Raw genomic sequence first — 12626 nt, forward strand, 5'->3', positions numbered from 1 at the left:
ATAGATTTAACAACACTATCGATAAAAAATATTCTTCTTATTATTGTTATTAACTTGTTTTCTATGCAAATATAATGATTTAAATAATTTTAATACTGTAAATTAATAGGATGACAATGAAAGAAATCCTCCTTAAGGTCTGCCGGGCTGGAATGCAGTTTTCCAGTCATTCCTCGTCTGCGGTGTCAGTCTTGGTTGGCCCACATTCGGACCACCTTAAATATTTCTGCTCTCGCGTTACAGTGACACACACGTACATACACACACCAACCGCGACGGGAGCGCGCGGCGGCGGCGGCAGCAGAAGCCCTGTCAAATCACAACGGGGGTGACGCACAGGCAGAGGACTTGGATATAAATCCTCCGAGGACTTTTTAGGCTCCGTTTAACGCCTAAAAGTCACGGTGTTCGCGGTGAACCGGTGTGGAACTACATAAACGTCGGGATTATGAAAAGTTGTGGTAGTTTGCTAACGTCTGACGGGCGTTTGGAGTAGCTAAAGACTACAAAAAGTCGGTTTTTCTTTCAGCTCAGAGGCGCATGAGACGTAAAGCAGCCGAGGACGGACGTTAAGAGGATTTTACAGCGTCACTTTTCTACTTTATTTTGTCCTTTTTCGAGGGATGTGAGTCTTCCGATCACGTTTGGACCCGTTAACGTGTACTTAACCACTTCTTTCTACTTTGTTTGCTGTGAGCTCACCATGCTGGCGAACACGGCGCTTTATGCGGCGAAGAAACGGAAGAAGCCGGTCCAGAAAATGTAAGTCAACAACCGTAAACACACTCAAATGCCTGCAATGTCCCGGTAATATTCCTACGGTATCTTATCGTGTGGGTATACAATGATTTCATTGTACTTTCTATGTTATGTCTATAGTAGTCATGATATTCCTGAAGGAACTTTGAGTGTCTGGTGACCCTTTTGTACTGCCTGTTGTACTTTTACTGTAATACTACTATTACTTCTGGTGCATGACACGTGTAACTTATAATATTTCAGCATGCATAACGACTTTTTGATGCTTTTATTACACTATAATCAGAGTTAATGCATTCATACGGATAATACTTGCAGCTTTGCACCTCATATACACTGGAGATGGTTCTTTTTTAGGTGGTTACAGCTGTGCAAACACCTCCAGACGAGTCAGTCAGGACGCATTTCAGCCTGTGTTACATGGTAATAAGAGTGTAGTAGGTTATAAGTTGTACTCTGTGTTTGCAATAGTTGCTGTATTGTCCTTAGTTGAAGCCATAAGGCCGTAAAGTCTATTTTCCCTGCTGTGGTTATGCTATGTTGGCCAGTCAGACCGAGGTAATGTGAAGTGCTGAAGTCCAACAGCACTGCAGGCCCATCCAGCACGGAAAATAAAGACAACTGTTGCTTCAGTATTATTTAAATCTAATTATACCATGTGAGACAGCCGGGCTTCCCAGACTCATTCGTGCAAATATAGAAAGTCATTTTACTTTTTTTCCTCTGAAGAAGCCCTTTCTGAGTTGAATTTGCATTTATTATTTATACTTTAAAGTTTTTTGTTTGAGTGTGCTCTGTAGGAGGAGAGCTTAACAGTGGAGAGAGTGAAGGGTTAGTCATCATTCATCATTCAGTCAAATCATCATACCACCTTCTTATGAAATGTATATTTAAACTGCATCTCGTTTTTTCCCCCTGGAGGGCCCCAGACCACAGTTTGAGAACCACTGCTGCATACTGCAGCACCAGAAAATCATTCTTCAGGGTTGTACATACAGTAGAAACATGCTTTTTGCACTAGGGGGGGACTATCCTTTATCTATAGTTTTTATACCATGGTGCTGAAATTGCTCACTATGTCTATCACTATTTAATGGTTCTGTAAGGAACCCTTTATGAATGTTTTGTCTAGCACTGTGATTCACTCACAGGACTCTTAGGGTCCTTGTACTTCTGTGCTATGTCAGAAATATTTCTTTCATGATTTCTCAGTTTTTCAGGACCTTTTCAAGGACCTCCAGGGGTCTCTGGACCCCATCTGGGAGCCAGTTCTTCAAACTGGAGCAAATAGAGCAAATAAAGACAGTGGTTCTTTAGGGTTGCACCATAACAGAACCCTTTTGACTCCATAATGAAATCATGAATCTCACAAGTGCCTATATCCTTATATATTGGGCCTTTAAGGTACTTTAAATAACTTTAAAGAAATATTACCAACTGGACCTTTATATACAAGAAACCCTTACTGAAGGTCAAATAGATCCTCATAGACCCTTAATAGAGCTAACATACACCTTTCATGGTGCTATACCATGAAACCAGAACCTTCCAGAGGAATTATCTGAAGCACCATGCTCATCGGTTCTTCTCGACCTTTATGGTGCTATAAACCCTTTAAAGAGTTTATCTAAAGAACCATGATGAAATGTGTTTTTTCCTAGATCCTATAAGTACTATAAAGAACATGTGGAGAGGTTCTCTAAAGCACCATGCACAACTAGTTTATTATAGACCCTTTGTGGTGCTACAAAGAACCTTTTAGAGAAGTTCTGTCAAGCACCATGCTAGTAATTATAGACCCTTCATGGTACTGTAAAGAACTCTTTCAGAGATCTTCTCCAGGGCAACATGCTTAACTAGTTAATTTTAGGCCCATCAGAGTGCTGTAAAGAACCTTCCAGAGAAATTATCTGAAGAACCATGTTAAATGGATCTTCTTAGACCCTTCATGGTGCTATACACCCTTTAGAGAGGTTCTCACCCTTCGTGGTGCTGTAAAGAACCCTTTCAGAACATAAGAGCTGCTCTAAGCCACACTGTCTTCCTCACTGTGATTTTACCAGTTTGTGATTTTTAACTTTAACAAGCCAGACGGAGTGTTAACTGCTCCATACAGAACCACAGGCCTGAGCAGAGAACCACGGCAGAACCCTGCCAGAACCGCGGTTTCAGTGTGTGTGTGTGGTACTACCTGCATTAATCATAATCAGGACGTGGAGCGAGAGCACTCTCACGCGATGTTTCCACGAGGGAGGAGGGAGGGAGGGAGGATGGCGTAATCTGAGACTTGCTCTGTTTTTTTTCTCCTCCTCCTTCGACTGCCACAACATACTTTTTTCCTGTCTTTCCTTCTGTCTCTCTGTGTGTTTTTTGGGGGGTTGTTTCTTTCCTCCCTCCCTCAACACAAATTAACATAGTTCTGTGTCACGCAAACGGTTACATAAGTCTGCCATGTTCTCTTGCCTTGGTTTTTTAGGAAAAGTTGCTCTCAGGGAGTTTATCTTTCCTTTTCTTTTTGTTTTTGGGGAAATGGTGTCAGTGGAGTGAGTTATGAGTGTGTGAGAGAGTCTGTTTAACCCACAGACGAGTCAAGAGGCGGCGTTACAGCGATGCACCCTGAGGCACTTTACCTTCATGGGTACACTGCGTCGTAAAACTAGAACATTTAAATTTATGGTAATGTCTGTGTCTGTGTGTGTGTCTGTGTGTGTGTGTGTGTGTGAAAGAAAGGCAGACATTATTCAGCTTCACAAAAGTCATGAAACAAACACAAAAAACTTACTTGATAGGTAGATGCACTAAATTTCCAGACGTATGTGGACGCCTGAACATTACACCCATATGTGATAGTTAAACACGCCTCCACTCTTCTGGTTTCAGGCTTTCCACCAGTTGTTGGAGCCTGTCTGCAGGGATTTGCTCCCATTCAGCCACAAGTGCATTAGTGATGACGTTGGTGCGATAAGGCCGAACTGTCGGCCTTCCAGTTCATCTCAAAAGTGTTGGATGGGGTTGAGGTCAGGGATTGGTTTCGACTTTGGATCTGGCTGACTGAATATGGCGAATACTGTCACTGACCATTAAAATGACCCTAATGAGGTCCAGGTGGCGTGTATTAGAGCTGCAATTAACAATTACTTTCATTATCAATTAACCTGCAGGTTCTTTTCCTGATGAATCGATTAGTTATTTTGTCTAAAAACAAAACATTACAGTTTCTCAGAGCCCAAGATAACATCTTCACATGTCTTGTGTGTAAATATTCATATTACAGAGAAAAGCATAATTGATTATCAAAATAGCTGCGGATTAATCATCTGTCAATCCACTAATCGATTAACTGACAAAGCGTTTCAGCTGTGGACTGTATACAGATTTTAAATTTGGGATTTTAGTATTTTAACTTCCTGAACTTAACTCTCCTTGAATAGCAAAATGAATGTAATGCACATTAAGTAAATATGTCTCTTGTTATGATGGTTGGATGTGAAAGATCTAAGTGCTGCACAGTTGATGAACTTCATGTCACGAAGCATAAAAGAACACAAAAAGTCTGCGTTTTTTCCCACACTGGTATTCTGTTATGACAGTAAAATGTGGAACATGCATGCACATGTGATTGTTTATATTCAGCGTTGGCCTCCAGATGAATTCAAGCGCCAGGTGAGTTTTTCTTTGAAAAACTGGAGCGACTGGACTGAACTGGTCAGGAATAAACTGGTCAGATGTTGCTGCTGGTTAGATGTTTTTGTTTTTGGGCAGAGGTCATGCTGATGTGAGATGTGTTGCTGCTACAGTACAGACGCACTGTTTCTCTCATGACTGACATGTGACGGACATCACTCTCCCAGCTTTCACTTCCTGGACGTTAGGACACCAGTAAACATCCAAACAGCTGTTTTCATCTGTGGTATTATTTTCATTATCGCTTCATCTACTGATTATTTTTTAGATTTTGCTCAATAAAATTGCAGACAATCGTGAAAAGACTCCAAAGTTGATGCCTTAAAATATCTTGTTTTGTCTGACCAACACAAAAACCCAAAGAAATTCAGTTTACTATGATAGAAAACAGAGAAAAACAGAAATCCCCACACTTAAGACACTGCAACTAGACAATGGTTGGAGTTTTTGTTAAAAAAAAGGACTTGCAGCTTTAATTGTGATATGAAATTACAAGCACTGTCGTAGATTTTATCCATATTGCCTACTAGTGTAAAAAATATATTAAGTAAATAAAAACTGCAGTAAATGAGATTGTTAAAATGCCCTCTTAAATCAACTGTGTCTGTCACAAAAGCACAGTATGCTTACATTTTATGTAATATTATATGTTAAATGATTCTGTCAAGGTGTTTATTATGTATTTTTAAGGGGCAGGTAGTCATGTGTTGCTGTTTGTGAAGCCAGTTGTTTAAAGGCAAATATAAACAGCATTTAAACAGAATGAAAATGAAACAGTAGGTAAACCCTGGACACTTTTCTGTATTAGCACAAACTCCTGAAACTTCAGCTCTGGTATCGACTTTCTGAGCCTGATATCGGTGCAGCTGCGATAATCCTCTTGTGCTCTTTTTCCCTCGTATCATAACTCCAGCAGGGAGCAGACGGCAACATCGTATTTAGTTTCTTTTGTTTTGAAAAGGTGTCGTTGCCCCGTAGGAGACAAAGTGCCTTTGTGTGAACGCAGGGGAGTGTTTCTTCAAGTCCAACAAAACCCCACACTCTCTCTCACACACACACACACACACACTCATATATACACGCCCCTTCCAGGACAGATTTGGTAGATAAAGCGAGAAGCAACAACACTGGCCGCTCATTGTTCTTGCAGGGAGTTGTGCCGTCAGGAATGCAGCGATAGCTATCTCGCCTCGATTTCAGATATGTTGTGTTCTGGAGTATTATTGGAAGCAGATGTCTTATTTACAGGAGGGAAGGGAAGGGGCGCTTCGACAGGGCTAATGTCTACATTTTACGCATTTACCGTTACAGTTCAGGCAGTCGGCTCACAACCTTTCCTTCTGAGACTTTATGCTTTTAACAGCCGCAAAAGGTCATTGACATTACACGAAACTGATTTAAAGTGTGAAATCATACATTTGCAAGTAAAACACTAGATTAGTTTAAACTCCATGCCAGTCCGACCAATCCTCATATTTCTTTTGGGTGTTTTTGTAACACTAGTTGTTATATTTAGTCTAAAATTTATGTATTTGACAGTACAGTTCAGGCATGAGCAGTTAACCTGCGAAATCATACATTTACTGATTAAAACCTCACTCTCTGTCCTGCCAGTTCTTCTCAGTATTTTTTATACCACACTGTTGTTATATTTCTTCTAAATTTAACATATTTTATAGTGGGCTGTTCTTACAGTTCAGGCATGACTTGTTCTGCCTCTTAATGTTATTTTTAGAGGCATTTTGGTCCTTTTTCAGAGCAGTTAATCAGTGAAATCATAAAATTTCTGACTAAAAACTTCACCCTGTGTTCTGCTTGTTACCGCACTGGTTGTTATATTTAATCTAGAATCAACATATTTCTCAGTAGGCTACTTTTACAGTCAGTTTATGCCTCTAAATGTTATTTTTAGAGGCATTTTGGTTTTGTTGAACTATAAAGTAAAACATTTGCTTGCTAGATGTTAGACGCTCCGAAAGTCTTGTAGCACAAAGATTAGTTTCTTTTTTACTGCTGGAAAGAGAAACTTCTGTTTTCACACTCTTGTTGTGGTTGTTTGTTGGTATATTTCTTGTTGCTGAAGTGGTTTGTGTTGGTCAGTGCTTTCTGCAACTTCAGGCCGCACATTTTGACACTTTAAGGTGCCAGTAATCAGGAGGTTAAAGGGCCACAGTGCTTAGAAAGTATGCAGTTATGCAGGTGCACACACACAGAGTTAGCTCCACTATTGGCCTCACCTGACCTAAAATCCCCAGTGGAGTCATCAGCAGGAACATCTGAACCTGATTTAACTTGAGAACCAGCAGACATGCAGCTGCTCTGTGTGAGACCGACCTGTAACTGGAAGGTCACAGGTTCCATTCCCACAACAACCAGATGCTCTGCTAAAGTGTCCCTGAGCAAGACGCTGAAACATGAAACTTCACTTCTTCAAATATTGTTTAATTTGATAAATTTTTTGCTTCCCAGATCCAAAGGTGAAGTCTTTAAATAGCTTTTTTGTCTGAGCAACACTTAAAATACCAAAAATATTCAATTTACTATCATATAAGACAAACTAAAGCAGGAAATCTTCGTATTTGAGAGAACTGAAGCAGCAATTCTTCCGCTAATTGGATAATCATTTCAGCTTTGTTATTTGTTGTCTTTTAGAGTGAACTTTCTATAACAAATGCTGTCTAAATATCATAAAATAAGCATAAAAGTGTATTTTTAACTGTGGAATCAATCGCTGGTGGAAAAGTTTGCTTTGGTTGGACTTTTAGCTCGTCTGGGCTGTGGTTGACAAGAGGCGGAGGACAATGTGTTAGCTATTCAAAGATTTACTGTGAAGAGGGAAACACAGATATCTGTCACATAGCAATATGGAAACTGTAGTACGTAAGTGGAAGTGGAAAGCAGAACTAAACACAACGTAAATGTCTCGTATGTATGGTTGAGCAGAACTTGTTTCTATTTTGATATCGGACGTTAACTGACTGAAGGAGAAGTCTCTCGTTGTTCTCTGTGCTGATTTGGAAATAAATGGGAATGAATGAGCCTGAGAGGTTTGGAAAACTGATTCAGAATCTTAAAGCATGCCGCATGCAGGTAAAAATATTTAAAAATGCAACAAACTGACCCTCAAAACTTAAAAAAAGCACCTCTTTCTCCAGGGTTGATCAGATATCAGACTGTGGTTAAACTGAACGAATCTGAAAGTCACCACAGAACTCCTTCAACCTGTTCTGGATAAATACAAGTGACCCAAAATCAAACGAGAGGCATCTCCAGGGCCGGTTTGAGGTGCTCCACAGCTTCACACCTTGTCTGGGGAAAAAAGAAAAGCCCCTCTGTGCAGCGAGAGGTCTGGTTTGAGTTACAGACGAGAAGCCGCCAGGTTTGCCGTCGGTCACCGGAGTTCAGTTACAGATACAGACCTGCTTTCTGCTGCGGAGCTTCATGTGGCCCGACGGTGCTGAGACGTTGTCAGGGTTTATTTACCTCTACACAAGTAAAAAAAAAAAAAAGGCTCTAAAATAACATTTAGACCATCTTCAGGCACTTAAAATAAGTGAAGAATAAACTCTTGGCTAAAAGACCAGCAAGATGTACAGATAATTAAACATCCTGTCAGGTTTTCGAGCCTCATGCAGGTATTTTATTCCCAGTCCAACCCGAGTAAGGTTCAGACTCTCTGAAGTCAGTGGGATGTTGCAGGTACAAGAATCTGATCCTTTACCTTTCAGGCTCATGTTTTGTGTAAATAAATGAGACCTTTTTCAGGAGGGGAAACTGTCCATTTCCTCTCACTTAGTGTATTTGTAAACTGAGTGCACTTCAACAGGATTGAAAACACACACAGGTGATAAACAAGTCCTGGAACAGGTGACATCAGGCTGCTGACCTGGTTCCCATGGCAACAGCGGATGGAGCAGGTAGCTTGCTGCCTTGCCTCAGGAGAGTCGAGGTGGTCCGGGCTCCGTTATTTTCCACTCCTCTAACCTTTTAATCCCCAGCATTCAGCAGCTGTGAGGGGAAAACAACCCGGACTGTGTGGACTCGAATCTGAATTGATTAGTGTGAAAAAAAACAAGATTAAAAGGATATAATTACCACTTAGTTTGAAAGTTTGAAAGTTTTTTCTAGTATTTCCACTTGATAGGTGGGTGATTAGAGATGAGAATTAATAAGGAACAAAGTGTAATAACTGTATGAAATAATCGTTAGTTGCAGCCCTTTTTAAAAGTGGCACCAGCCCCTAAAAGTTTGGCATAAAGAAGGCAAAACGACACCCAAATACGTACTTTTCTATTTTCCCTTGTGTCTCTCGTGCTGTGTGTTGCAGTCGTCAGTGTCACATCCCTGGTGTGTTATCTGTGTGTCATCTCAATTTATCCCAGCTGCTGTTGCACTGATGCACACACACACGTCAGTATACAGAACATATTTAGCCTCAAGCTTGTTTATAATACTCGGCATGACCTTTCTGAATCCCAAACTCGAGCTTTGACTTTCAGGGGAATCCAAAAAAGTGAAAACATTTTCTCCGTTTGGATGAGTCTATGATTGTTCACTGTTTTTATCAAGCTGTCCATTAAAATCACTGTCTTAACTGCATTTTCCCTTTTTTGTTGCTGTGTTTTAATGTCTTCTTTCTGTATCCGCAGCCCCAAACCACCACCTCCCGATGGCGTCAAGTCCAATCCGTCCAAACGCCACCGCGACCGGCTCAACGGCGAGCTGGACAAGCTCACCAGCCTGCTTCCCTTCACCGAGGACGTCAGGGCTCGGCTGGACAAGCTGTCCGTGCTCCGCCTCAGCGTCGGGTACCTGAAGGTCAAGAGCTTCTTCAACGGTGAGTGTCGAAAATGTGAAAATGTGCCCTCATGTCTGTCAGTTTCTGTTCTAATATAAACCTTTAACCTTCCAGTACAAAGTCATTCAGATGTAGGTGACTTTGACGTTAATGTTCCTTACAGCTTTATTCACTGATATAGTTTATAACTTATTTTGCTGTCGAAGCCTCAATTTATGACTTTCTCTTCCCCTCCTTTTAAATGTTGTCATCACGTTCATCAAATTTGTAATTTAGATTTAGTCCTCAACAAGACACAAGAAGCATGGACACCAACATAACATCCTGCACGTATTTAGCTGAGAGATACCAGTCTGGCCACAATTTCACTTTTTTCTGTTTGTAGATCATTTTATTAAAATGGTTAGAGGGAAAATGTCTAGACTGCAGTCAAATCCTAACTGTCAAACTCATGCATACATTTTCATACGCACTTGAAGCGGATTTCCAGTGTTTTGAAAACTTCTGTTCAGCAGTAACACGAGCAACCAGAAATTAGAAAAGAAAGGTATCTGGGGTCAGATATCACAGCACCAGAGACAATACAAAAATACAGCATTTTTGGGAAATGGTTGAATAAGATAAATACTGCTTTTCAACATTTGGGACTCCTTTTTGACTTGTTTGTTTTCCAAATGTTACTGTAAATCTCTATAACAATTACAGAGAAGAACTGGAAAAAGATATAAAGATAGCGGTGGATGGATTTGTTTTGTAAGAGCAAAAAGGAGAAGGATTGATGCTCTCTGAGCTCCTGAATTCTGCCCTATTTCTGTAAACATGGCGCAGGGAGCCTGAAGAGACTCGAAGCTCAGTGAGGGTATTCCAGTTTGCAGCGAGCTTCCTCATATTGTTCTGCTGCCTCTTTTGAAAATAGCAGCGATTAGATCCAGACAGCCTGAAAAACAAGGTTCCTATTTACGGTAAAAGGAGGTGGGGGCGTGTGTGGTCGTCACCAGCTGAGGGGCTATATCAGTGCAGGCCTGTGAAACCTGGCCCTTCTGGCTCACTGTATATTTGGAGCCGACCTCCAAAGCATATTAGTATGCACCTGCTCTGTGCTATAGGCTAAATGCTAATGTACAGTAAGTAAATAACAAATAGCACATTTACTACTGTACTCTACTGTACAAGTAAGTACAAGTTTGAGGTACTTTACTTGAGTATTTCCATTATATGCTACTTTATACTTCTACTCTGCTACACTTTAGTTACTGGTTACTTTTTAAAGATGCAGTTTAATACAAATACTGCTTGTTTGTAAATACCACTACTCAGAGAAAAAAACGTAGCCGAAAGAAGCTAATAGCACCAACCAACAAACTGTATGAGTGTCAGTGCGTGGACTGTTTATCTTTATGGGATTTTGTTTTCGACTAAATTGCAAATGAATTCTAAATGTCCTTAAAAACCAGTAGAAAAGCAGACAACTCTATCGGCTAATAACATTTTAGCATCTCATCCCTTTACAAGGTTGTCTCCAGTTGTAATGGACACAAACAATAAATCCTCCCAACATGAAGCAGTAAACAAAGTAATCAGAGTGCAGATCTAACAGAAACGTCTAGTGAGAAGGTGATATATCACCAATCCTGAATACTGGAATAATAAAACAGCTCAAGCGTTCACTTTATTGGCTTGAGAACGAGGACTTCATTGCTGGAATCAATGGGAGGTTTTGTTCCAAAATAGAGTTCAGGCAGCAAAGTGAGACAGAAATCTCAGCCACTGGCAAGTAATCAATGAGTCATTGGCATTGACTAACAACCTTATCAACCCCCTGCAGACATGTTATGTCCTATTTGTGTTGTGAAACAGTAAAAACTGACTTATTGCCTCCTTTTGATGTGTGTGTATCTGTAGAAACGGTTTGTTCTTTGCTGTTCTCATCACAACAAAGGAGAGATTCAGTCTTCTTGCTCCAACAGCCTTGACATGTTGCCTAAGGAAACAGACAGCAGAGCCTGTTGCTTTGGAGTCATCAATTATTTGGCAGTGCTGGTCACTTAGTGTCGACCGAACAAATGCGTTTGGAGGCAGCGTCGGGGGTCTGGTTACTTTCGAACTACGCTGTGAGTATCGGGCAAGGCTGTTGGCTCTAGCAGCTTCACTCAACGCTTTTATTTTGAAATAAGATCAGAGGGGAGTTCAACTCAAGAACATGTTGACATGATATGGAGTGTAAACAACATCTCATCCACGCTTGTTGGCAGAGGAAGATGACATCCTCTCTCTTAATCCCGCCTCTGATGAATCGCTTGTTTTCTTACTGATTGCAGCACACTCCATAAATCATTTTATTAGTTATTACCGATTGGGAACAGATTCATCAATAAGGAGAAGAGTCGAGTTGACGTACTGCACTGTACATTTTGGAAAAACTGATGAACTTCATGACGTAGACCGAGATCTTAGTTTTCATAATAGCTATTGCGAACACACACATGCATACACTTCTTGCCCCTCCCTCACCCCATTTCTTGGCCGCTGATCCGTCACCCTCCCTCCCACCGAGCCCCACCCATTTCCTGTGGCGGCCCCTGCAGCACCCCGGGGCCCCTTTTCCTTCAACTGTTCAGCCTTCCTCAACGGCTCCTACGTCTGAAGTTCACAGCTCCTCCAGCCCCCCCCCCCCTCCACCTCAAACAAACGCTGCAGGAGTCCAGTTTGTTGTTACAGCAGGGAGGCCTGTTCGCACGGCAGGCCTGCACCAGGACAACTAGGGGCTTTATGCATTCATGAAACTCTCCAACACACCCAAGGGTCCCCCCAATTTTACTTCTTCTCTCCTGCTTCAAAGGTTGGCTTTTAATGCATGCATCAGCCTTCTTTGAAGTGCATTGTGGTGCATGTGATTATCCACATTTGAGGCTTTTTTAAAAAAGTATTTAAAAGTCCTCATTACTGTTGCTTTTGAGGTTTTACTTTTTCATTATGTAATGAAAAGTTTGTTTGTCCACCTTTTAGATGAATCCAGAGAGCAATGTGGGCTCTGTCTGCTTTACTGAAACCAGGTGTCTCTTAATTTCCTGGTACCTTTTTATCATTCTTGATTATCTTTTATGGTTTCACCAATTTCACGAGCTTTCGTCTGCTGTGCGTCTTGGTCTTGAGGTAATTTTGAGAACATTTTTCCTTTCATAGTGTGATTTATTTCTTGTTGACATAGGATGTTTGGGTGAGACAATGCAAGGTACATTACTTACTGTGCGGTAAGTTAGGCTACATGCTGGTATAGGTTCCAGCCTCTGTCCATTATCTCTCTCACTGAGTCTCTTTTTTGCTTTGCTTCTCTCTAATTGTGACTTATTTTCATCAGCAGCTTTTAAAACATTAAACATAAAAG

General features: G+C 41.0%; 1 protein-coding gene across 2 annotated transcripts in view; it reads left to right on the forward strand.

Moving 5' to 3' along the window:
* The first annotated feature begins 384 nt into the window (after positions 1-384).
* ahr2 (aryl hydrocarbon receptor 2) overlaps positions 385-12626 on the forward strand; it is a 59526-nt gene continuing 47284 nt past the window's right edge. For both annotated transcript variants that reach the window (XM_070930385.1, XM_070930386.1), the window contains exons 1-2: positions 385-762; positions 9093-9280. In XM_070930385.1, the coding sequence (XP_070786486.1) occupies positions 704-762; positions 9093-9280 (247 nt within the window). In that variant the 5' untranslated portion in view covers positions 385-703. The remainder of the gene's footprint in view (positions 763-9092; positions 9281-12626) is intronic.

Source organism: Enoplosus armatus, chromosome 24 (genome assembly GCF_043641665.1).
Source record: "Enoplosus armatus isolate fEnoArm2 chromosome 24, fEnoArm2.hap1, whole genome shotgun sequence".
Classification (NCBI taxonomy): Eukaryota; Metazoa; Chordata; class Actinopteri; order Centrarchiformes; family Enoplosidae; genus Enoplosus; species Enoplosus armatus.